This window comes from Balaenoptera acutorostrata, chromosome 20 (assembly GCF_949987535.1).
Source record: "Balaenoptera acutorostrata chromosome 20, mBalAcu1.1, whole genome shotgun sequence".
NCBI lineage: Eukaryota > Metazoa > Chordata > Mammalia > Artiodactyla > Balaenopteridae > Balaenoptera > Balaenoptera acutorostrata.
Genome location: NC_080083.1, coordinates 28871523 through 28898242, shown reverse-complemented (window position 1 = coordinate 28898242; position 26720 = coordinate 28871523). Strand labels below are relative to the sequence as shown.

The 26720-nt window shown below is 39.4% G+C and overlaps 1 protein-coding gene across 1 annotated transcript in view; it reads left to right on the top strand.

Annotated features, from left to right (window-relative positions):
• Positions 1 to 5797: 5797 nt before the first annotated feature.
• Positions 5798 to 26720, top strand: part of PCTP (phosphatidylcholine transfer protein) — a 30247-nt gene continuing 9324 nt past the window's right edge. Inside the window, 1 exon segment of the mRNA XM_028164968.2 lies at positions 5798 to 5944. Within this exon segment, the coding sequence (XP_028020769.2) occupies positions 5798 to 5944 (147 nt within the window).

Below are 26720 nucleotides of genomic sequence, written 5' to 3'. Positions count from 1 at the left end.
GCACAAGACCTTGGAGAGTGTGTCCACCTGGTCTGTTAGACTGGTCAATGTCCACCAGTCTAATTCTAGCTCCACTGACTGGATGCAAGTTGTTGGTACAGACATTTCCAAAATGAAGATGGAGACAGGTACAGCCCGAGCAGCACTGGGCGTGACCTGAGTTCTAGTACCTCTGGAGCTGTCCCTTGTCTCCCAACTTGGTGTGCATGTTTCAAGCTAACTCCTTCTCCATCCCCCAGCTCACCTAACAATACTGCAGGAAGCAGGAGTATCCTGGAAGTTCTCTGGGACTAATCCAAGGCCCCATTAAACTCCCTCTTGTAACATCCTGGGATCCACAGTTCCAGATTCCTTGGTGTTCCCAGAGCATGGCATGGATTTCAGTCCTCACCAGCCCCTTTTAATGTTTCTACACTTTTCTTTCATCCCTACTCCGGTGAGTCCTTGAAAAAACCTGACTTTGGTTGTACAAATGAATTTGGGACTGGGAAGGGGAATTTGGAAGAGAAAGTGCAGTTAAGAAGAAGCTTGTTTAGATAACCAGATGGCTCTTACCTTGGGAAAGTTGGCTACATTCCCATCAAGTGCATAGATATTTTTTAAAGTATCCTTTTTTCTTGCTTAAGAAAAATAACAATTTGGATGAGTATATGACTCGTTGTCAAGTACAGACGCTACTAGATGCTTATCTTTTCATCCAAGTCCAAACTTAGGGTTTAAGTCTCCTAATACAAACTCTGAGAACCTGTTCCTTATAGCTTGAGGAATGGACATTCCCTTCTTTTAAAAATTCTGTGATTCTCTAAGTCAAGTGCAAAATAAGGATGAGACAAGCTTAAGGCTGCTTCTATTTTATGTTGAATAAATGCTTGTGTGACATAGAGAAGCAAAAGGAAAAAAACAAAGGTGAAATGGTTTGATGAGTTCCTAGAAAATTAATTGTTGGATGTTACTGTCATCTACTGATGATTTAACACCTGGCTTCCAGGGGAAGGTGAAGAGTCATCTTTTGGCTACAAAGACAGTGGCATCGCCTTACAGTCTATCAAAGCTTCACAGGCTCTGGAATGGAAGTGACATCTGGGCAAGCTACTAAAACCAGAGGAAGGTAGTTGGTGAAAAAGTCTACTCTTTACAACTCTGAGAACACTGCATGGCCTTATATTAAATCTTAAACCTCTCTCTATTATATTTCTGCTTTTGTTTTTAAACCGTCATTGGAACAAAAACCCGGCTTCTTTAAATACGACTCCACTTTCCCTAACACATTTCACGTGTCACCAGAGATCAAGTTCTATAGCACCCCTCCCTGTGTCTTTCCACAGCTTTGTCTCTTCCCAGAAGCATCATTAAATTTCTAATTCCAGGCACATTCCTCCTCCCTCTGTTGTACTCACATGGTACCTGGGTTGGGGGTGAAGAGGGAAGAAGGGAAATACTATGATTGTTTGCCTACCTTGTACGAGGTGCTTAACTGTCATGGTGACTTTCACTTAAACCTCATAAGGTGAGGTCATCTCATTGTGAAAGATAAGGAAATTGAGGTTCAAAAAGTTTAGGCAACTGGCCAGAAGTCACACAGTTAACTGCAGGGGCAGAGGTGGTGTTTGAACCTAGCATGTCTGGTCTCAGTCTGGGGAGCTTTTTGTGGCTTGGGAAGCATAGCAAAACAATACTGGGAAGGACCACTGCTAATTCACTGGGTGGTATCAGCCAAACAGCCATCTCTCTGGGCATCAGTTTCCTTCCTCATCAATGAGAAAGCTGAACTGGGTCAGAATTTCCAAAAGCATGTTCCCTGGAACATTTTCTTTCAAGATACTTCTTACGAAAAATGGTTCTGTGGCCTTAAATAACTTCAGGAAATGCTGTGTACCAGGCCAGCCTGTGGTGCATGTAATGGATTGTCTTATTCAATGTCTTCCCCAACAGTTGTCTAGTTTACTACCTAAACACTTGTATTTCCCAAATGGCTTTGCACTAGAGTCCAGACAGGATTTGGGCTCCCAATAAGATGCATTTGTGCATCAGGAACTGAGGTAAGTGGCCAGGGAGACATCCATTTAACAGGCATGGTATATGGTCATGGTGGCAACTTCCTGATTGTAGCTGGGTTCCCTTAGCAAGCCAGTTCTCTGCCGTGGTTCTGAAAGTTGAAGGAATAGAACAGAAAATATCGCTACCCTTACTTAGATTTATCAGTTGTTTACATTTTGCCACTTTTGCTTCTCTATAATTTACACAATTTTTAACTGAACAATTCGAGTGTAAATTGCAGGCATCATGTTACTTCACCCCTAAATTGAATGATTTATGCTATATTGCATGCATTACACATATATGTACATATATATGACTCATGCATATGCACACACACTTATATACACACATTTTAATCATTTAAAACTTTATTGCTGAGCAGTACTTCACTGATGGATATAACACAATTTGTTTTATCAGTTCACTCATTGAAGGATATTAAGTTGTTTCCAGTTTTTGGCTATTACAAAGTAAGATGCTATAAACATTTGTGCATACAGTGCTATTTTTTTATCTCTTGGGTAAATACCTAGGAATGGAATGGCTAGATTGTATTGTAGGTGTATGTTTAACTTTTTAAGAAATCGTCAAACAGTTTCCCAAAATGTTTGTACCACTTGCATTCCGACCAGAAGTGCATGAGAGTTCTAATTCCTCCACATCCTTGCCAAAACTTACTTTGGTCAATCAATTTAATTTTTACCAATTTCAGAGCATATCATATCCCATTGTGATTTTAATTTATGTTTCCTTAATGACTAAGGATACTGAGTATCTTTCATGTTTTTATTTACCACCAGTATATATTCTTTGGTGAAATTTCTGTTTAAATCTTTTGCCCATTTTTATTGGTTTGTTTGTTCTATTACTGCATTCTGAGAATTCATTCCATTAAATTTTAACATGCACAAGAGACTAAATTAATCAATATATCTTAACTACATTCTACACAAAACTGTAACTTTGCCCTGTTTAACTGTTTTTGTTTTTTTCCTGTTTAGAATTTTAGTTCCACTTTGTTTCCATACGTGCATTTATCTATTTCCTCCTACCCATCCACCTTGCCTCCTAACCTCTCTGTTCTTTTCTTTGGAACTCCAGTCAGAAATGTTTTACCTTTTCAATGTATCCTTCATGTCTCTTAATTAGTCTTTCATGTTTTCCATTTCTTTATAACTCTGAAGAATTTTCTCACAGCCACCTTCTTATTTCCTTCTTGAACTGTAGCAGGACAACTATTTTACCTCCTCTTTTAACTTTCTAATTTTAGTCACTTACAGCTTTCATTTGTACAAGGTGGTTTTGTTCTTTTGGTTCTTTTTCAAATTCATTTATCTTTTTCTTGGTTTTCTATTTTCTAGACTTTCTTTTACCTCTGATATTATCATAAATACATGTTGAATAATTACTCTCATATTGGTCTGTTATCTGTGATTCTTTGGTTCTGATGGTCCTGTTTGCACATCTGCTAACTCTGACGTGGAAAGTTGTTCCCTCAGGTCTCTGTAACTCACTTTTTTGTACATGCACCTTCTTGTTGGTGTTGTTTTCTCTTGGACAATTGCACGTGTCCTAGCTGTGAAAGTGTCACTGGTTTTGATTCTGGCAGGGTCCCAGGCATTTCAATGGTCCTCTGTGTTAATTTCTCTCCTTATGTCTCCCATTCAGTTGCAGGTAATGTAAATTTAAATTCCATCTCTGGCATAGGCTTGGGGTGTGGTTTCTTCCAGTTGCCTTTTTGTTTCTTTCTACCTAAGGCTTCAGGAAAAGCATGAGGTTCCTTGAGGGCTCCATGGTCTACAGGCTGGGGATTTTCTGGTTTCATTGGAATGGAAGGGGCAACTCTTAGGGGATCCAGGCTCCATGAAGAAGTCCCTGGTCCAGCTTCCCACCAGCTATGGCCCAGCACCACATCTTTAGTCCATGTGTGAGTATTAGAACTCCAACCCAAGCCCATAGACCTTTTGTCTATTGGAATTTTAGGAAGCTCCAAATATATTATTCCTCTATTCACCACTTGCCATGTTGCTGCAAGTTCCTCTAGAGAGTTTTTCACAAAGGAAATAGGCTGGCCTATTATAATAGACAAGTCCTGAAGAACAGGTCTTTCTAGACCCCTTTCCAGCCCTTTTCCAGACTTTTGCCACAAAATAAAAATTATTTCCTAATATGATTCTTTCCTTCATTAGCTGTAATAAAATAAACATGGTTGTGAATCTCAACATACCTAAATATATACACATTTACCTTCTGAATTTAGTATACTTTTAAACACGTGTAATAAATACAATATAAACTTCCTGCCTTATATCTTATATCTTTCATAATGCCATTTATACTCTCATGCTTGTCTTCATTAATCAACTGCTATAAAGTGATAAAGGTGCAGCTTCATCAAAGCTCACCTTTAAAATGGGATTCCTTTACAATATTTGAAAATACTTCATAGCCGATGGTTTTTGATGAAATCGCTTTTTTAAGCAATTGAATTTTAAATACATTTTTATAAATAAGAGAGAAGCTAAAAGGCATTATAAAACTGTAGTCTCTAATCCCTTGTGTATTTAGTGTAGGGAACTACCCCATCCCTCCTCCCATCCTCATAAAACAGAACAGAACCAGCCTTGAATTGAATACAGCAGTAACTTTTCTATGCTGCCAAGTCTGATCATTTTCTCTTCTTGGAAACTGGCATAAATGCAGAGTTTGCCATCAACTTCAAGGCTTTCTTTCAAGTACAGGAGGAGAAACATTTCAGTATAGAAATGAAAAACAAGTGGACATTTTAATGAACATTTACTTTGATAGGCCCTGTGCAAACCCTTTCTATGTTTATTTTCTGTAGTCACCTCTTCAATTTTAAAGTTCTGCACAATCCTTACACCATTTTACATGTTTGAAAACATGGGTTGCCAGAGTTTACTGGCACCATGTGATGTTACACTGATGTTTAAACTGTCTATTTTACTCAAACCTAAGTACAGTCTGTTGGTAAGAAATATAGTAACAGCCAAGGGACTTGAAGGAAAGAAAAATCTTTGAGGTGCAAAAGATCTAAATTATGCAAGCTGCAGAAATCCTGGATGGACACCATGATACCTTTTTAGATCATCTTTCACCCTCCAGGTGGCAAATTACAATTATAAATTAGATTTCTTAATCCTTTTTGTGCCATGGACCCCTTTGGCCTTCTGGGGAACCCCACGGACCTCTTCTCAGAATAGTGTCTTAAAGTGCATAATAGAAAGAATGGAATATTGTTTTAGCATCTGACCCTTGAGATTTTCAAGCATTTCTCCTCTGCCCATCTCACCTCCCACTTCTTCCAAACCGCTCAGAGACCTTCCCTAACCTTCTTCAGAGAAGGTAAAGGAGAGACATGCAAGCAGGTTTGGAGAGAATGGTGTTGGGGAAGAGATGCTTTTGAGATGACATTGGTGTCTTCCTTTTCCCTTCTTTCTAGAAGCCTCCCCATTTCTAGCCCTTCCATCCTTCCCCAGATCAAGCCCCGTGTTCCTCTGGTTTTACTTCTTTTCCGTCCTCACTCATCTCTTGCTCAGCCCAGTTCGCTTCTCTAGACCCACCCCTCGCTGCCTCCTCACACCAGCTCCTTCTCCCCGCTAAGTCCCGCCTTCTACCCTGTCTCTTTTTGGGTTCCTGTCAATCACGCCGGACCACCCTCTCGCCCACACCCCTAACACAAACCAAGCCTGTACCCGGCCTCCCCTGCAGGCACAGTTGCTGTGGCAATGGAAGGATGGCCTCTGCTGCCTGCTGCTTCTCCGAGGAGCAGTTCAGGAATCTCTGCGCGGAGCTCCAGCAGCCCGGGGTAGGCGGGGCCGGCTGGGAGCTGCCGGTGAGGAGCATGGGCTTCGGCATCTATAGGCAGCTGAACCAAGCAGTGGTTGGTGGGCTAAAACCGCGTGAGGCAGCAGCGTGCGGGAGGGGAAGGGGCCCTGCCCGCGGGGAGTGGAGGGTTGCAGCCCGGTCCGGATCCCGCGGGTCTTCTGGAGCTCGGAGGAGTGAGAGTTGGGGGTGCCGCCAGCTGGCTTTACCCTTTTCGGGCCTCAGGGAGTGGGGAGGTCATCAGAATTTAGTCTCAGGTTTGAGGTCCGACAGGGGAAGTCGTTTTTTTTACAACTTACTGAAAGAGTTGAAAGGTGGGTCTGCTGATTCTTAGCTCCATGCACTTGCCTGCAAGAGACGTGGAGCCCCGCTCCCGGGTGGATGCCAGTGGTGTCTGTGGGGTGGGGAGTATTTTAGGATTGAATAGGTATAAAAGAGACTGGACTTTTCAGAGAGTGCATGTGCAGGGTGATATGTGTGGGGAGAGGAGTGTTGCTGAGAAGGGACTTACTGTCATCTCTAGTCATTTTACTGACTTGCTTCGTTTGACTGCTCCCCGCTTCCTTGTAAATTGAACTTAATAACTTTTGTCTGAAACTTCCCGGGAGAAAGATTAACTAAAAGGGTAGGAGGAATGGAGTTGGGGGCCTGCCTGGAGGCCTTTGGAGCCAGGTGGAATGATGGCCAGTCATCAGTTGCTCTGTGTGCTGGTAGCTGTATGGCAAGTAGCTTAAAAGTCACCTTTAGACAAGGTAAGTGAAGTTGAGGTTTCCTGGCAGAGGATCAGAGAATTAGAGTGTTCAAGAAAGGAGGAGCTCTGAATGTCTGTGAGTACTAGGTCACTGGGTACAACAGGATGAGCAGGAAGCTCAGTCTAGGGCAAGCAGAATTAATTTCCAAGTGTCATTTCAACAGCTACCTTGGTGCAGAAAGAGACATATTTTCAGACAACATCCTTTTATCTTCTGACCATTCGTTTTCCGCATCAGCCATGCCCAGGCATTTGCCAAGTGTCATTTTACACTCAGATGTATCTGATGTCTGGCCTGTTTACCTTCTCTTTTTTTCCCTTTCCCTTTGCCACGTTGGGTGGCACCTCTCACCTAGAATTGCTGTGACTTCTTAACTAGCTTCTTGGCCTTCCACCTCTCTGATCCCTTCCATCCTATACGTTTACAGCCCAGTCAAGAACCTGAAAGAAAGGTTGTGATCTTATCACGCCCCTTCCAGTGGCACTGTTGATTGCAGAATTAATAATAATAACTACTGTAATAGCTAACATTCATTGCATGCTTTCTTAGGCTCCGGGCACTAAGTGCTTTGCACGCACTGACTTAATCCTCACATCAGCCCTATGTTGTAAGGTACTATGTATCATGTTGTAAGGTCCTATGTGTGCATATGTAAGGTACTATGATTATCACCTTTTTACCATTTTGGAAATGGGTATGTAGAAAGTTTAAGTTGATTGCTGAAGACTCAAACTGGGATTGGAACTCAGCTGTCTAGGTCCAGACCTGTGCCACAAATACGCTCCTACATTGACTCTTTGAAAGAGGGCAAGTGCTGGTACGTGGGCTATGCATGCGGAACTAGGCTGGTCCAGCTTTACCTTCCAAGACTCATCCATACCCCTCCTGTTCTCCAGTCACACCAATCGCTCCCCCCACAGGCTTTTTGCTCTTTTGCTTATGTGCCTTTTATCCACAACATCCACTGCCTGAGCTGAGACCAAGTGACTGGCTTTGTTTTATATATTGTCTCCATTGTGTATTATTATGTAGCAGGGCCCACCTTCCTCCTTTGGGGAGGATGTGAGTGGTATTCAGAATAGTTTGTATTGCTACCAACCTTATTATAAGATATATCTTATTTCCACCTGTTCTGGGCATGAGGGCAGTCATGGTACTTTGATATAAGCTACAAGTCTTTACAGAGAACGTTCATAAGTTGGAGGCCATACGATTACCATAGGTGTTGCCCTTGAGCCTCAGTAGCTAGGACGAAGGGCCACTGCCCACTTTGATCTCCAACTGTATTAAATGTCAAGAGGCCCTGCTGGGTCAGGGTACAAACCCTTTCCTAGAACCTTTACTGGATTCCAGCATATTGAGCATTATTTGCTGCCAGAGTCATTTTGCTAGAGCCTCATTTTCTTTCCAGGTTGACTCCCATCCTTTACTTTTCTCCTGGAAGAAAATTTCCTCTCATCTCCAGTTAATAAATCTTGTCGTTTGAATACCACTCTGCATCAAAAGTGAATTCAGCTTGTCCCACACTGCCTAGACCTGCACTTATCTCCCTTAAAGCCCTTTGCCCTTTACTGTCTTATGGGCCAGTATGGTTTCATCCACCATGTATGTTGTTGCCATTATGCACCTCTTCTTTCTCCTCCACCCACTTCCCTGCTCATTTTACCTATGCATGTGCATGTGGCCTTGGGTCCTCAGGTCCCTGACTGGAGGTCAGACCAGAAAAGCCTGGCCCCTCTGGCAATCTCCAGGTCAGGTTTCTCATTGCAATCTTTTCCTTACTATCACATGTTTTGAAAAGACTGAAATAATTGTAGAGGCACTTGAAAGAGTTTGTAATGTAACAAATAAATTTTATTTTAAAATAAAAAAGATTGTGGCTTCTTTTTAGTAGAACCAAATATTTCTGAATCTTGTTCTTGGACAAATGGCTACTTTTGATATACACATTTTGATACTTTTTTCCCTTTCTCTTTTTCTATTAAATCACAGAATTTTATTATTTTTAATTAATTTTTATTGGAGTATAGTTGCTTTCCAATGTGTGTTAGTTTCTACTGTACAGCAAAGTGAATCAGCTATACGTATACATATGTCCCCTTTTCTTGGATTTCCTTCCCATTTAGGTCACCACAGAACATCGAGTAGAGCTCCCTGTGTTATACAGTAGGTTGTTGTTAGTTATCTATTTTATACATAGTATCAAGAGTGTATATATGTCAATCCCAATCTCCCAATTCCTCCCACCCACCCTCTTCCCCATTGGTATCCATACATTTGTTCTCTACATCTGTGTCTCTACTTCTGCTTTGTAGATAAGATCATCTATACAATTTTTCTAGATTTCACATATGTGCGTTAATATAGGATATTTGTTTTTCTCTTTCTGACTTACTTCACTCTGTGTGACAGTCTCTAGGCCCATCCACGTCTCTACAAATGACCTGATTTCTTTCCTTTTTATGGCTAATATTTCATTCTATATATGTACCACATCTTCTTTATCCATTCCTCTGCTGATGGATTGTTAGGTTGCTTCCATGCCCTGGATTGTAAGTAGTGTTGCAATGAACATTGGGGTGCATGTGTCTTTCTGAACTGTGGTTTTCTCTGGTTATATGCCCAGTAATAGGATTGCTGGGTCATATGGTAGTTCTATTTTTAGTTTTCTAAGGAACCTCCATACTATTCTCCATAGTGGCTATATCAATTTACATTCCCACCAACAGTGCATGAGGGTTCCCTTTTATCCACACCCCCTCTAGCATTTATTGTTTGTAGATTTTTTGATGATGGCCATTCTCACCTGTGTGAGGTGATACCTCACTGTAGTTTTGATTTACATTTCTCTAATAATTAGTGATATTGAGCATCTTTTCATGTGTTTGTTGGCCATCTGTATATCTTCTTTGGAGAAATGTCTATTTAGGTCTTCTGCCCATTTTTTAACTGGGTTGTTTGGTTTGTTTGTTTGTTTGTTTTTGTTATTGAGCTGCATGAGCTGTTTGTATATTTTGGAGATTAATCCTTTGTCAGTTGCTTCATTTGCAAATATAGTCTCCCATTCTGAAGGTTGTCTTTTTGTCTTGTTTATGGTTTCCTTTGCTGTGCAAAAGCTTTTAAGTTTAATTAGGTCCCATTTGTTTAATTTTGTTTTTATTTTCATTACTCTAGGAGGTGGGTCAAAAAAGATCTTGCTGCGATTTATGTCAAAGAGTGTTCTGCCTATGTTTTCCTCTAAGAGTTTTATAGTGACTGGCCTTACATTTAGGTATTTAATCCATTTTGAGTTTATTTTTGTGTATGGTGTTAAAGAATGCTCTAATTTCATTCTTTTACATATAGCTGTTCAGTTTTCCCAGCACCACTTATTGAAGAGGCTGTCTTTTCTCCATTGTATATTCTTGCCTCCTTTGTCATAGATTAGGTGTCCATAGGTGCATGGGTTTATCTCTAGGCTTTCTATCCTGTTCCATTGATCTATATTTCTGTTTTTATGCCAGTACCATACTCTCTTGATTACTGTAGCTTTGTAATATAGTCTGAAGTCAAGGAGCCTGATTCCTCCAGCTCCGTTTTTCTTTCTCAAGATTGCTTTGGCTATTCAGGGTCTTTTGTGTTTCCATACAAATTGTAAAAATTTTTGTTCTAGTTCTGTGAAAAATGCCATTGGTAATTTGATACAGATTGCATTGAATCTGTAGATTGCTTGGGGTAGTATAGTCATTTTCACAATATTGATTCTTCCAATCCAGGAACATGGTATATTGCTCCATCTGTTTGTGTCTTCTTTGATTTCTTTTTTTTTTTAAATAAATAAATTTATTTATTTATTTATTTTTGGCTGTGTTGGGTCTTCGTTGCTGTGTGCTGGCCTTCTCTAGTTGCAGCAAGTGGGGGCTACTCTTGGTTGTGGTGCACGAGCTTCTCATTGCAGTGGCTTCTCTTGTTGTGGACCATGGGCTGTAGGCACATGGGCTTCAGTAGTTGTGGCTCATGGGCTCTAGAGAGCAGGCTCAGTTGCTGTGTTGCACGGGTTTAGTTGCTCCACAGCATGTGGGATCTTCCTGGACCAGGGCTTGAACCCATGTCCCCTGCATTGGCAGACGGATTCCTAACCACTGTGCCGCCAGGGAAGCCCCTTCTTTGATTTCTTTCATCAGTATTTATAGTTTTCTTTGTACAGGTCTTTTGCCTCCTTAAGTAGGTTTATTCCTAGGTATTTTATTCTTTTTGCTGCAATGGTAAATGGGACTGTTTCCTTAATTTCTCTTTCTGATCTTTCATTGCTAGTGTATAGGAAATGCAAGAGATTTCTGTGTATTAATTTTGTATCTGTGACTTTAATAAATTCATTGATTAGCTCTAGTAGTTTTCTGGTGGCATCTTTAGGATTTTCTATGTATAGTATCATGCCATCTGCAAACAGTGACAGTTTTATTTCTTCTTTTCCAGTTTGGTTTCCTTTTATTTCTTTTTCTTCTCTGATTGCCATGGCAAAATCAAGGAATTTTAGACTTAAAAAGTCTCTTTGAAATCATTCTGTCCAATTACCATCATCCTTTCTTTTCACTTTTTTTTCTACTTTCTTTGCCTACTCTGTTTCCTGTTCTTACCTTCTTTTTTTCCCCCCATGTTGTAATGCTAACTTATCTTTACATGGTACTTTAGTATACAAAATGCTGTTGCATGTAAGTTTTCATTTATCCCTCTGAACAAATCTGGAATATAGGCAGAGATGGTTTATTTTCCTATTTTACTGATGGCAATAAGACCCAGAGTTGTTAAATGAGCCACACAAGACCTCATAACTAGTAACTAGACATGAACCAGTCAACTTCAATGAACTCAGTACCAGGTATATAGCTTGTTTCAATTCAGAACTATATTCTTTTTCTGGAAGCTAAGCAAAGCTATTGCAAAGCTGCTATGTGCTATCCCACATGGTATCCTGGGAAGAGCATTGGTTTTGGATAGTCTTGGGTTGAAATCTCTGCTCTGCCCCACTATCATTCGTTTATTCAGGAGATATTAATTGAATGCCTCCCATGTGGTACTGCCCTGGCAGGCACTGGGCATAAGCAAAGAGCAGGAAGTTGGAGCTGCTGCTTCAATGAATGAGCTTCTTGAACAATGAACCATATTCACTGATGAGAATAACCTGTAGTATATAATGAAATGGCAGCTGAAAAATGCTACAAAGAAAGTAAAGTGGGATAAAGGGATAAAGAGTTGGTATGGCAGGAGGGTATGTACTAGAGAAATGTACTAGAGGGTGTTTCTCAAAACTCAAGCACATTAGAATTGCCTGGGGAGCTCTAAGGACATCAACGAGCTCTACCCTAGAGCCCCATATTGAATTGAGCTGGGGTGAGGCTTGGGTGGTCCTTTTGAAAGGCTCCCCTTTCACATAGAGACTGATTATTCTGTCCTCTCTACTTTTGTGTATGTTTGAAATGCTGGTGCACCAGAATCACCTGCAGGGCCTGTTAAAATTCATAATAAGACCCAACTCCCAGTTTCTGATTCAGTGGATCTGGGTTGAGAGTTGACATTTGACTTCTTTTCTTCTTCTCCCTCCCCTTCCTCTTCCTCTTCTTTTTCCTCCCCCCCCCCCACCTTCCTCCTCCTCCTCCTCCTTCTTATTCTTCTTCTTTGGGTAACACAAATGTTCTAAAATTACCCTGTGGCAAAGGTAGCATGACTCTATAAATTTACTAAAAATCATTGAATTGTACACTTAAAATGAGTGAATTTTATGGTACTTAAATGATACCTCAATAAAGGTGTCAAAATAAAAAAAAAAAAACAGTTTATGAAACTCACCCAAAGTCACACAAATAAAGAACTTGACTTGAAGTCATTAGTTGCAGCAGAAACTGGACTTGAAGCCAGTGATGTGACAGCAGAGTTCAAAGTCTATGATATAGCCTCCAAATTGTCACTGACTTCTCCCAACATATCATTAGATAAATAATAAGCCCTCAGAGTGCATATAGCATTAGGGTGACCATATAATTTATCATTCCAATCAGAACATTTTTGAGTGAAAGAGGTGTTGTAAAGTGTTTCACCAGGACAAGTGTAAACCAGGTCTGTGGTGGGTATATTGAGACATAGATCCCCCTTGCTATAGCTCACAACCAAACACTATTCAATTTACAAGGTGCTTCAAAATGTAACCTCTCATTGGATCCCTGTACAAATTTGGCAGGACAGGAATTATCTCCAGCTTGTAGATTGGGAAGCAGAGACTCAGCTAGGGTCTTAGGTTCATAAATCCTAAAGTGACAGAGCAATTAGGTATCAAAACTGTACATTAGACCTGGGGTTGCTGAATCTGTCATGCTGGCTATTTTTCACAGTCTACAAGCTAAGAATGGTTTTTAAATTTTTAAAGTGGTTGTATAAGTGGTTGTATAATAGCCTCCATTTTACATTTTAGCCTGTAAAGCCTAAAATATTTTTTATTTGGATCTTTACAGAAACATATTTGGAGATCCTGATTTGTACCATTGCCACCACCAATTCCAAAACATACAACCCAGGAAAACTTTGAATTATTGCAGAGTTGTATTGCAATTCCACATGTAAGAGAGGACACTTTGTGTTATAAACCCCAAATATATATATATTTTTGTTTTGTTGTTTTTGTTTTTTCCTTTCCTATGAAGGACTCTGATTTAATAACGCCTAGATTTCTAAAGAATAAAATAGTTAACATTCTAAACAGGTGTTGACAAGCTTAATGAGCCTCTATTTTAAAAATTTTTTTTAATTTTTAAATTTAATTTTATTTATTTTTTTATACAGCAGGTTGTTATTAGTCATCAATTTTATACACATCTATGTATACATGTCAAACCCAATCGTCCAATTCAGCACACCACCACCCCCATCCCCCCGTGGCTTTCCCCCTTGGTGTCCATACGTTTGTTCTCTGCATCTGTGTCTCAATTTTTGCCCTGGAATCCGGTTCATCTGCACCATTTTTCTAGGTTCCACATATATGCGTTAATATATGATATTTGTTTATCTCTTGCTGACTTACTTCACTCTGTATGACAGTCTCTAGATTCATCCACGCCTCAACAAATGATCCAATTTCTTTCCTTTTTATGGCTGAGTAATAATCCATTGTATATATGTATATCTTCTTTATCCATTCGTCAGTCAATGGGCATTTAGGTTGCTTCCATGACCTGGCTATTGTAAATATTGCTGCAATGAACATTGGGGTGCATGTGTCTTTTTGAGTTATGGTTTTCTCTGGGTATCTGCCCAGTAGTGAGAATGCTGAATCATATGGTAATTCTATTTTTAGTTTTTTAAGGAATGTCCATACTGTTCTCCATAGAGGCTGTATCAATTTACATTCCCACCAACAGTGCTAGAGGGTACCCTTTTCTCCACACCCTCTGCAGCATTTGTTATTTGTAGATTTTCTGATGATGCCCATTCTAACTGGTGTGAGGTGATACCTCATTGTAGTTTTGATTTGCATTTCTCTAATAATTAGTGATGTTGAGCAGCTTTTCATGTGCTTCCTGGCCATCTGTATGTCTTCTTTGGAGAAATGTGTATTTAGGTCTTCTGCCCATTTTTGGATTGGGTTGTTTGTTTTTTTTTTAATATTGAGCTGCATAAGCTATTTATATATTTTGGAGATTAATCCTTTGTCCACTGATTTGTTTGCAAATATATTCGCCCCTTCTGAGGGTTGTCTTTTCGTCTTGTTTATGGTTTCCTTTGCTGTGCAAAAGCTTTGAAGTTTCATTAGGTCCCATTTGTTTATTTTTGTTTTTATTTCCATTAATCTAGGAGGTGGATCGAAAAAGATCTTGCTGTGATTTATGTCAAAGAATGTTCTTCCTGTTTTCCTCTAAGAGTTTTATAGTGTCCAGTCTTACATTTAGGGCTGTAATCTATTTTGAGCTAATTTTTGTGTATGGTGTTGGGGAGTGTTCTAATTTCATTCTTTTACATGTAGCTGTCCACTTTTCCCAGCACCACTTATTGAAGAGACTGTCTTTTCTCCATTGTATATCCTTGCCTCCTTTGTCATAGATTAGTTGCCCATAGGTGCATGGGTTTATCTCTGGGTTTCTATCTTGTTCTATTGATCTATGATTCTGTTTTTGTGCCAGTACCATATGGTCTTGATTACTGTAGCTTTGTAGTATAGTCTGAAATCAGGGGGTGTGATTCCTCCAGCTCCGTTTCTTTCCCTCAATACTGCTTTGGCTATTCGGGGTCTTTTCTGTCTCCATACAAATTTTAAGATTTTTTATTCTAGTTCTGTAAAAAATGCCATTGGTAATTTGATAGGGATTGCGTTGAATCTGTAGATTGCTTCGGGTAGCATAGTCATTTTCACAATGTTGATTCTTCCAATCCAAGAACATGGTATATCTCTCCATCTGTTGGTATCATCTTTAATTTATTTCATCAGTGTCTTATACTTTTCTGCATACAGGTCGTTAGTCTCCCTAGGTAGGTTTATTCCTAGGTATTTTATTCTTTTTGTTGCAATGGTAAATGGGAGTGTTTCCTTAATTTCTCTTTCAGATTTTTCATCATTAGTGTATAGGAATGCAAGAGATTTATGTGCATTAATTTTGTATCCTGCAACTTTACCAAATTCATTGACTAACTCTGGTATTTTTCTGGTGGCATCCTTAGGATTCTCTATGTATAGTGTCATGTCATCTGCAAACAGTGACAGTTTTACTTCTTGTTTTCCAATTTGTATTCCTTTTATTTCTTTTTCTTCTCTGATTGCCATAGCTAGGACTTCCAAAACTATGTTGAATAATATTGGTGAGAGTGGACATCCTTGTCTTGTTCCTGATCTTAGAGGAAATGCTTTCATGTTTTCACCATTGAGAATGATGTTTCCTGTGGGTTTCTCGTATATGGCCTTTATTATGTTGAGGTAGGTTCCCTCTATGCCCACTTTCTGGAGAGTTTGTATCATAAATGGGTGTTGAATTTTGTCAAAAGCTTTTTCTGCATCTATTGAGATGATCAAATGGTTTTTATTCTTCAATTTGTTAATATGGTGTATCACATTGATTGATTTGCATATATTGAAGAATCCTTGCATCCCTGGGATAAATCCCACTTGATCATGGTGTATGATCCTTTTAATGTATTGTTGGATTCTGTTTGCTAGTGTTTTGTTGAGGATTTGTGCATCTATGTTCAGCAGTGATATTGGTCTGTAGTTTTCTTTTTCTGTAGTATCTTTGCCTGGTTTTGGTATTAGGCTGATGGGGGCCTCATAGAATGAGTTTGGGGGTCCTCCTTCCTCTGCAATTATTTGGAAGAGTTTGAGAAGCATGGGTGTTAGCTCTTCTCTAAATGTTTGATAGAATTCTTCTGTGAAGCCATCTGGTCCTGGACTTTTGTTTGTTGTAAGATTTTTAATCACAGTTTCAAATTCATTACTTGTGACTGGTGTGTTCATATTTTCTATTTCTTCCTGGTTCAGTCTTGGAAGGTTATACCTTTCTAAAAATTTGTCCATTTCTTCCAGGTTGTCCATTTTATTGGCATAAGATTGCTTGTAGTAGTCTCTTAGGATGCTTTGTATTTCTGCAGTGTCTGTTGTAACTTTTCCTTTTTCATTTCTGATTTTATTGATTTGAGTCCTCTCCCTCTTTTTCTTGATGAGTCTGGCTAATGGTTTGTCAATTTTGTTTATCTTCTCAAAGAACCAGCTTTTAGTTTTATTGATCTTTGCTATTGTTTTCTTTGTTTCAATTTCATTTATTTCCGCTCTGAACTTTATGATTTCTTTCCTTCTGCTAACTTTGGGCTTTGTGTGTTCTTGTTTCTCAAGTTCCTTTAGGTGTAAAGTTAGATTGTTTATTTGAGATTTTTCTTGTTTCTAAAGGTAGGCTTTTATAGCTATAAACTTCCCTCTTAGAACTGCTTTTGATGCATCCCATAGGTTTTGGATCGTCGTGTTTTCATTGTGTTTGCCTCTAGATATTTTTTGATTTCCCCTTTGATTTCTTCAGTGATCTCTTGGTTATTTAGTAACGTATTGTTTAGCCTCCATGTGTTTGTGTGTTTTACGTTTTTTTCCCTGTAATTGATTTCTCATCTCATAGTGTTGTTTTCAGAAAAGATGCTTGATATGATTTCAACTTTCTTAAATTTACTGAGGCTTGATTTGTGACCCAAGATGTGATCTATCCTGGAGAATGTTCCGTGTGCACTTGAGAAGAAAGTGTAATCTGCTGTTTTTGGATGGAGTGTCCTATAAATATCAATTAAATCTATCTGGTCTATTGCATCATTTAAAGATTCTATTTCCTTATTTATTTTCATTTTGGATAATCTGTTCATTGTTGTAAGTGAGGTGTTAAAGTCCCCCACTATTATTGTGTTACTGTCGATTTTCTCTTTTATAGCTGTTAGCAGTTGCCTTATGTATTGAGGTGCTCCTATGTTGGGTGTATATATATTTATAATTGTTATATCTTCTTCTTGGATTGATCCCTTGATCACTATGTAGTGTCCTTCCTTGTCTCTTGTAACATTCTTTATTTTTTTAAAATAAAGTTTATTTATTTATTTATTATTATTATTATTTTTGGCTTTGTTGCATCTTCGTTTTTGTGCGAAGGCTTTCTCTAGTTGCGGCGAGCCGGGGCCACTCTTCATCGCAGTGCACAGGCCTCTCACTGTTGTGGCCTCTCTTGTTGTAGAGCACAGGCTTCAGATGCGCAGGCTCAGTAGTTGTGGCTCATAGGCCCAGTTGCTCCGTTGCATGTGGGATCTTCCCAGACCAGACCTCAAACCCATGTCCCCTGCATTGGCAGGCAGATTCTCAATGACTGTGGCACCAGGGAAGCCCAGCATTCTTTATTTTAAAGTCTATTTTATCTGATAAGAGTATTGCTACTCCAGCTTTCTTTTGATTTCCATTTGCATGGAGTATCTTTTTCTATCCCCTCACTTTCAGTCTGTATGTGCCCCTAGGTCTGAAGTGGTTCTCTTGTAGACAGCATATACATGGGTCTTGTTTTTGTATCCATTCAGCAAGACTGTGTCTTTTGGTTGGAGCATTTAATCCATTCACGTTTAAGGTAATTATTGATATGTATGTTCCTATGACCAGTTTCTTAATTTTTTTTAGGTTTGTTTTTGTAGATCCTTTTGTTCTCTTGTGTTTCCCACTTAGAGAAGTTCCTTTAGCATTTGTTGTAGAGCTTTGTTCTCTTAGCTTTTCCTTGTCCATAAAGCTTTTGATTTCTCCATCCAATCTGAATGAGATCCTTGCTGGGTAGAGTAATCTTGGTTGTAGGTTGTTCCCTTTCATCACTTTAAGTATATTATGCCACTCCCTTCTGGCTTGTAGAGTTTCTGCTGAGAAATCAGCTGTTAACCTTATGGGAGTTCCCTTGTATGTTATTTGTCATTTTTCCCTTGCTGCTTTCAATAATTTTTGTTTGTCTTTAATTTTTGCCAATTTGATTACTATGTGTCTCGGTGCATTTCTCCTTGTTTTTATCCTGTATGGGGCTCGCTGCACTTCCTGGACTTGGGTGGCTATTTACTTTCCCATGTTAGGGAAGTTTTCGACTATAATCTCTTCAAATATTTCCTGTGGTCCTTTCTCTCTCTCTTCTCCTTCTGGGACCCCTATAATGTGAATGTTGTTGTGTAATGTTGTCCCAGAGGTCTCTTAGGCTGTCTTCATTTCTTTTCATTCTTTATTCTTTAATCTGTTCTGCAGTAGTGAATTCCACCATTCTGTCTTCCAGGTCACTTATCCGTTCTTCTGCCTCAGTTATTCTGCTATTGATTCCTTCTAGTGTAGTTTTCATTTAGTTCTTGTATTGTTCATGTCTGTGTGTTTGTTCTTTAATTCTTCTAGGTCTTTGTTACACATTTCTTTCATCTTCTCGACCTTTGCCTCCATTCTTTCTCCGAGGTCCTGGATCATCTTCACTATCATTATTCTGAATTCTTTTTCTGGAAGGTTGCCTGTCTCCACTTCATTTACTTGCTTCTCTAGGGTTTTATCTTGTTCCTTCATCTGGTTCATGGCCCTCTGCCTTTTCATCTTGTCTATCTTTCTGTGAATGTGGTTTTTGTTCCACAGGCTGCAGGATTGTAGTTCTTCTTGCTTCTGTTCTCTGCCCTATGGTGGATGAGGCTCTATATTTTAATTTGAATCACATGGGGGTGTACCATTTTAGCCCAGACCACCCTTCAAAGTAAATCTGCCAACCTTGAGCATGCATACAAGATAAATACCAAAAAAATCTTAAATAAATCATATTCAAACTCAGAAAACCAAAGAGGAAAAAAAATCTTGAAAGAAGCTGTAGCAGGAAGGCTGGGGGAGCACTTTACCTACAGAGGAATACAGATGAGAATTACAGCAGACATTACATCAGAAACCACCCTGCAAAAAGAGGGTGGAGTGAAATACATAATGTTTTGAAAGAATAAACCACTGACCTAGAATTCTATATCCAAAGATGTCTTCTTCAAAAATGAAGAAGAAATAAAAACTTTTTCAGATAAATAAAAACTGAGGGAATTCATCATCAGCAGACCTGCTCTTGAAGAAATGATAAAGAAGCTTTTCAGGGAGGAAAAAAATGGTATAGGGCAGGAACTCAGATCTTCATAGCATAAAAAATGCCTATTTCATTGTCTTAAGGCTTATGGAAGGCATGAACTTTGTCTTATTCTTCAGGTACCACAAGGGCTTACCAAAATGCATGGACACAATAGGTCCTGAAAGTCTGCTTGAATGGGTACATGAACTAATATTCTGGAGTTTTCTTCTTACTAGGGTATATTCAGAAAATCCAAAGGTAACTATGGAATGGTGTGTTTCCTAAACTAATAGGAAAGATAAGGTAGCTATGTATATCTGTAAAATTGTTTGTGTCTTAAAAACACATTAAAAGGGGCGGAGCTTCAAGATGGCAGAAGAGTAAGACGTGGAGATCAACTTCCTCCCCACAAATACATCAGAAATACAACTACACGTGGAACAACTCCTACAGAACACCTACTGAATGCTGGCAGAAGAACTCAGACCCCCCAAAAAGCAAGAAAATCCCCACATACCTGGGTAGGGCAAAAGAAAAAAGAAAAAACAGAGACAAAAGAATAGGGACAGGACCTGCACTAATGGGAGGGAGCTGTGAAGGAGGAAAGGTTTCCACACGCTAGCAAGGCCCCTCACTGGTGGAGACAGGGTGGCGGGGGGAAGCTTCGGAGTCACAGAGGAGAGCGCAGCAACAGGGGTGCGGAGGGCAAAGCGGAGAGATTCCTGCACAGAGGATTGGTGCCGACCAGCACTCACGAGCCCGAGAGGCTTGTCTGCTCACCTGATGGGATGGGTGGGGGCTGGGAGCTGAGGCTCGGGCTTCTGTCAGATCCCAGGGAGAGGACTTGGCTTGGCGGCGTGAACACAGCCTGAAGGGGGCTAGTGTGCCACGGCTAGCCAGGAGGGAGGCCAGGAAAAAGTCTGGTGCTGCCAAAGAGGCAAGAGACTCTTTCTTGGCTCTTTGTTTCCTGGTGCGCAAGGAGAGGGGATTAAGAACTCTGCTTAAAGGAGCTCCAGAGATGGGCATGAGCCGCGGCTATCAGCGTGGACCCCAGAGACGGGCATGAGACACTAAGGCTGCTGCTGCTGCCACCAAGAAGCCTGTGTGCAAGCACAGGTCACTATCCACACCTCCCCTCCTGGGAGCTTGTGCAGCCCGCCACTGCTAGGGTCCCGTGATCCAGGGACAACTTCCCCGGGAGAACGCACGGCACGCCTCAGGCTGGTGCAATGTCACGCTGCCTCTGCCGCCGCAGGCTCAGCCCGCACTCCGTACCCCTCTCTCCCCCCGGCCTGAGTGAGCCAGAGCACCTGAAGCAGCTGCTCCTTTAACCCTGTCCTGTCTGAGTGAAGAACAGATGCCCTCAGGCAACCTACATGCAGAGGTGGGTCCAAATCCAAAGCTGAACACCAGGAGCTGTGTGAACAAAGAAGAGAAAGGGAAATTTCTCTGAGCAGCCTCAGGAGCAGTGGATTAAATCTCCACAATCAACTGGATGTACCCTGCATCTGTGGAATGCCTGAATAGACAACGAATCATCCCAAACTGAGGAGGTGGACTTTGGGAGCAATGATATAAATATATTTTCCCCTTTTTCTCTTTTTGTGAGTGTGTATGTGTATTCTTCTGTGTGTGATTTTGTCTGTAGAGCTTTGCTTTTAACATTTTTCCTAGGGTTCTGTCTGTCCGTTTTTGTTTTTTTGTTTTTTTAATATAGTTTTAGCATTTGTTATCATTAGTGGATTTGTTTCTTGGTTTGGTTGCTCTCTTCTTTTTTTTTTTTGGTAATTACTTAAAATAATTGTTTTTAATAATTATTTTTTATTTTAATAACTTTATTTTATTTTATTTTACTTTATTTTATTTTATCTTCTTCTTTCTTGCTTGCTTTCTTTTCTCCCTTTTGTTCTGAGCTGTGTGGATGACAGGCTCTTGGGGCTCCAGCCAGGCATCAGGGCTGTGCCTCTGAGGTGGGAGAGCCAAGTTCAGGACACTAGTTCAGCTCCATATAATATCAAATGGTGAAAATCTCCCAGAGAATTCCGTCTCAATGCCAAGACCCAGCTCCACTCAAAGACCAGCAAGCTACAGTGCTGGACACCCTATGCCAAAGAACTAGCAAGAAGGGAACAGAACCCCATCTGTTAGCAGAGAGGGTGCCTAAAATCAAAATAAGGCCACAGACACCCAAAAACACACCACCAGACATGGACCTATCCACCAGAAAGACAAGATCTAGCCTTATCCACGAGAACACAGGCACTAGTCCCCTCCACCAGGAAGCCTACACAACCCACTGAACCAACCTTAGCTACTGGGAGGAGACGCCAAAAACAACAGGAACTACAAAACTGTAGCCTCCAAAAGGGAGACCGCAAACACAGTTTGGGATTAAGTTAGCTAAGCAAAATGAGAAGACAGAGAAGCACACAGAAGATGAAGGAGCAAGGTAAAAAAACCAACCAGACCAAACAAATGAAGAGGAAATAGGCAGTCTACCTGGAAAAGAATACAGAATAATGATAGTAAAGATGATCCAAAATCTTGGAAATTGAATGGAGAAAACACAAAAAACGTTTAATAAGGACCTAGAAGAAACAAAGAGCAAGCAAACAATGATGAACAACACAAAAAATGACACTAAAAATTCTTTAGAAGGAATCAGTAGCAGAATAACTGAGGCAGAAGAACGGATAAGTGACCTGGAAGATAAAATAGTGGAAATAACTACTGCAGAGCAGAATAAAGAAAAAAGAATGAAAAGAATTGAGGACAGTCTCAGAGACCTCTGGGACAACATTAAACCCACCAACATTTGAATTATAGGGGTCCCAGAAGAAGAAGAGCAAAAGAAAGGGACTGAGAAAATATTTGAAGAGATTATAGTTGAAAACTTCCCTAATATGGGAAAGGAAATAGTTAATCAAGTCCAGGAAGCACAGAGAGTCCCATAAAGGATAAATCCAAGGAGAAACACGCCAAGACACCTATTAATCAAACTATCAAAAATTAAATACAAAGAAAAAATATTAAAAGCAGCAAGGGAAAAAAATACAAATAACTCCCAAGTGAATCCCCATAAGGTTAAAATCGGACCTTTCAGCAGAAACACTGCAAGCCAGAAGGGAGTAGCAGGATATATTTAAAGGGATGAAGGAGATAAACCTACAACCAAGATTACTCTATGCAGCAAATATCTGATTCAGATTTGACGGAGAAATTAAAACCTTTACAGACAAGCAAAAGCTAAGAGAATTCAGCACCACCAAACCAGCTTTACAACAAATGCTAAACGAGCTTCTCTAGGCAGGAAACACAAGAGAAGGAAAAGACCTACAATAACAAACACCAAACAATGAAGAAAATGGTAATAGGAACATACATATCGATAATTATCTTAAATGTAAATGGATTAAATGCTCCAACCAAAAGACAGACTGGTTGAACGGATACAAAAACAAGACCCATATATATGCTGTCTACAACACGCCCACTTCAGACCTAGGGACACATACAGACTGAAAGTGAGGGGATGGAAACAGATATTCCATGCAAATGGAAATCAAAAGAAAGCTGGAGTAGCAATTCTCATATAAGACAAAATAGACTTTACAACAGAGACTATTACAAGAGACAAAGAAGGACACTACATAATGATGAAAAGATCAATCCAAGAAGAAGATATAACAATTGTAAATATTTATGCACCCAACATAGAAGCACCTCAATACATAAGGCAAATACTAACAGCCATAAAAGGGGAAATCGACAGCAACACAATCATAGTAGGGGACTTTAACACCCCACTTTCACCAATGGACAGATCATCCAAAATGAAAATAAATAAGGAACCACAAGCTTTAAATGATACATTAAACAAGATGGACTTAATTGATATTTATAGGACATTCCACCCAAAAACAACAGAATACAACTTCTTCTCAAGTGCTCATGGAACATTCTCCAGGATAGATCATATCTTGGGTCACAAATCAAGCCTTGGTAAATTTAAGAAAATTGAAATCGTATCAGGTATCTTTTCCGGCCACAACACTATGAGACTAGATATCAATTACAGGAAAAATCTGTAAAAAATACAAACACATGCAGGTTAAACAATACACTACTTAATAACCAAGAGATCACTGCAGAAATCAAACAGGAAATTAAAAAATACCTAGAAACAAATGACAGTGAAAACACGATGACCCAAAACTTGTGGGATGCAGCAAAAGCAGTTCTAAGAGGGAAGTTTATAGCAATACAATCTTACCTTACGAAACAAGAAACATCTCAAATAAACAACCTATCCTTACACCTAAAGCAACTAGAGAAAGAACAAAAAAACCCCAAAGTTAGCAGAAGGAAAGAAATCATAAAGATCAGATCAGAAATAAATGAAAAAGAAATGAAGGAAACGAGAGCAAAGATCAATAAAGCTAAAAGCTGTTTCTATGAGAAGATAAACAAAATTGATAAACCATTAGCCAGACTCATCAAGAAAAAAAGGGAGAAGACTCAAATCAATAGAATTAGAAATGAAAAAGGATAAGTAACAACTGACACTGCAGAAATACAAAGGATCATGAGAGATTACTGCAAGCATCTATATGCCAAAAAAATGGACAACCTGCAAGAAATGACAAATTCTTAGAAATGCACAACCTTCTGAGACTGAATCAGGAAGAAATAGATAATATGAACAGACCAATCACAAGCACTAAAATTGAAACTGTGATTTAAAATCTTCCAACAAACAAAAGCTCAGGACCAGATGGCTTCACAGGCGAATTCTATCAAACATTTAGAGAAGGGCTAACACCTATCCTTCTCAAACTCTTCCAAAATATAACAGGGGGAGAAACACTCCCAAACTCATTCGACGAGGCCACCATCACCTGATACCAAAACCAGACTAAGATGTCACAAAGAAAGAAAACTACAGGCCAATATCACTGCTGAACATAGATGCAAAAATCCTCAACAAAATACTAGCGAACAGAATGCAACAGCACATTAAAAGGATCATACACCATGATCAAGTGGGGTTTATCCCAGGAATGCAAGGATTCTTCAATATATGCAAATCAATCAATGTGATACACCATGTTAACAAATTGAAGGAGAAAAAACATATGACAATCTCAATAGATGCAGAAAGAGCTTTTGACAATATTCAATACCAATTTATTGTAAAAACCCTCCAGAAAGTGGGCATAGAGGGAACTTTCCTCAACATTATAAAGGCTGTATATGACAAACTCACACTCATCCTCAATGGTGAAAAACTGAAACCATTTCTACTAAGATCAGGAAGAAGACAAGGTTGCCCATTCTCACCACTATTATTCAACATAGTTTTGGAGGTTTTAGCCACAGCAATCACAGTAGAAAAAGAAATAAATGGAATCCAAATTGGACAAGAGGAGGTAAAGCTATCACTGTTTGCAAATGACATGATACTATACATAGAGAATCCTAAAGATGCTACCAGAAAACTACTAGAGGTAATCAATGAATTTGGTAAAGTAGCAGGATACAAAATTAATGCACAGAAATCTCTTGCATTCCTATACACTAATGATGAAAAATCTGAAATGAAATTAAGAAATCACTCCCAGTTACCATTGCAAAAAAAAGAATAAAATATCTAGGAATAAACCTACCTAAGGAGACAAAAGACCTGTATGCATAAAAGTATAAGACACTCATGAAAGAAATTAAAGATGATACAAATAGATGGAGAGATATACCATGTCCTTGTATTGGAAGAATCAACAGTGTGAAAATGACTATACTACCCAAAGCAATCTACAGATTCAATGCAATCCCTATCAAACTATCACTGCCATTTTTCACAGAACTAGAATCAAAAATTTCACAATTTGTATGGAAACACAAAAGACATTGAATAGCCAAAGCAATCTTGAGAGAGAAAAACGGAGCTGGAGGAATCAGGCTCGCTGACTTCAGACTATCCTACAAAGCTACAGTAATGAAGATACTCTGGTACTGCCACAGAAACAGAAATGTAGGTCAATGGATCAGGATAGAAAGCCCAGAGATTAACCCACGCACATATGCACAGCTTATCTTTGATAAAGGAGGCAGGAATATACAGTGAAGAAAAGACAGCGTCTTCAATAAGTGGTGCTGGGAAAACTGGACTGCTACATGTAAAAGAATGAAATTAGAACACTCCCTAACACCATACACAAAAATAAACTCAAAATGGTTTAAAGACCTAAATGTAAGGCCAGACACTATCAAACTCTTAGAGGAAAACATAGGCAGAACACTCTATGGCATAAATCACAGCAAGATCCTTTTTGACCCACCTCCTAGAGAAATGAAAATAAAAACAAAAATAAACAAATGGGATCTAATGAAACCTAAAAGCTTTTGCACAGCAAAGGAAACCATAAACAAGACGAAGACAACCCTCAGAATGGGAGAAAATATTTGTAAATGAAGCAACTGACAAAGGATTAATCTCCAAAATTTACAAGCAGCTCATGCAGCTCAATAACAAAAAAACAAACAACCCAATCCAAAAATGGGCAGACCTAAAAAGACATTTCTCCAAAGAAGATATACAGATTGCCAACAAACACATGAAAGAATGATCAACATCATTAATCAGAGAAATGCAAATCAAAACTACAATGAGATATCATCTCTCACTGGTCAGAATGGCCATCATCAAAAAACCTACAAACAATAAATGCTGTAGAGGGTGTGGAGAAAAGGGAACACTCTTGCACTGTTGGTGGGAATGTAAATTGATACAGCCACTATGGAGAACAGTATGGAGGTTCCTTAAAAACTAAAAATAGAACTACCGTACGACCCAGCAATCCCACTACTGGGCATATACCCTGAGAAAACCATAATTCAAAAAGAGTCATGTACCAAAATGTTCATTGCAGCTCTATTTACAATAGCCAGGACATGGAAGCAACCTAAGTGTCCATCGACAGATGAATGGATGAGGAAGATGTGGCACATATATACAATGGAATATTACTCAGCCATAAAAAAAAACAAAATTGAGTTATTTGTAGTGAGGTGGATGGACCTAGAATCTGTCATACAGAGTGAAATAAGTCAGAAAGAGAAAAACAAATACTGTATGCTGACACATATATATGGAATCTAAAAAACTAAAAACAAAAAATAGTCATGAAGAACCTAGGGACAAGATTGGAATAAAGATGCAGACCTACTAGAGAATGGACTTGAGGACACAGGGAGTGGGAAGGGTTAGCTGCGACAAAGTGAGAGAGTGGCATGGACATATATACACTACCAAATGTAAAATAGATAGCTAGTGGGAAGCAGCCGCATAGCACAGCGAGATCAGCTTGGTGCTTTTTGACCACCTAGAGGGGTGGGATAGGGAGGGGGGGAGGGGGGGAGACGCAAGAGGGAAGAGATATGGGAACATATGTATATGTATAACTTATTCACTTTGTTATAAAGCAGAAACTAACACACC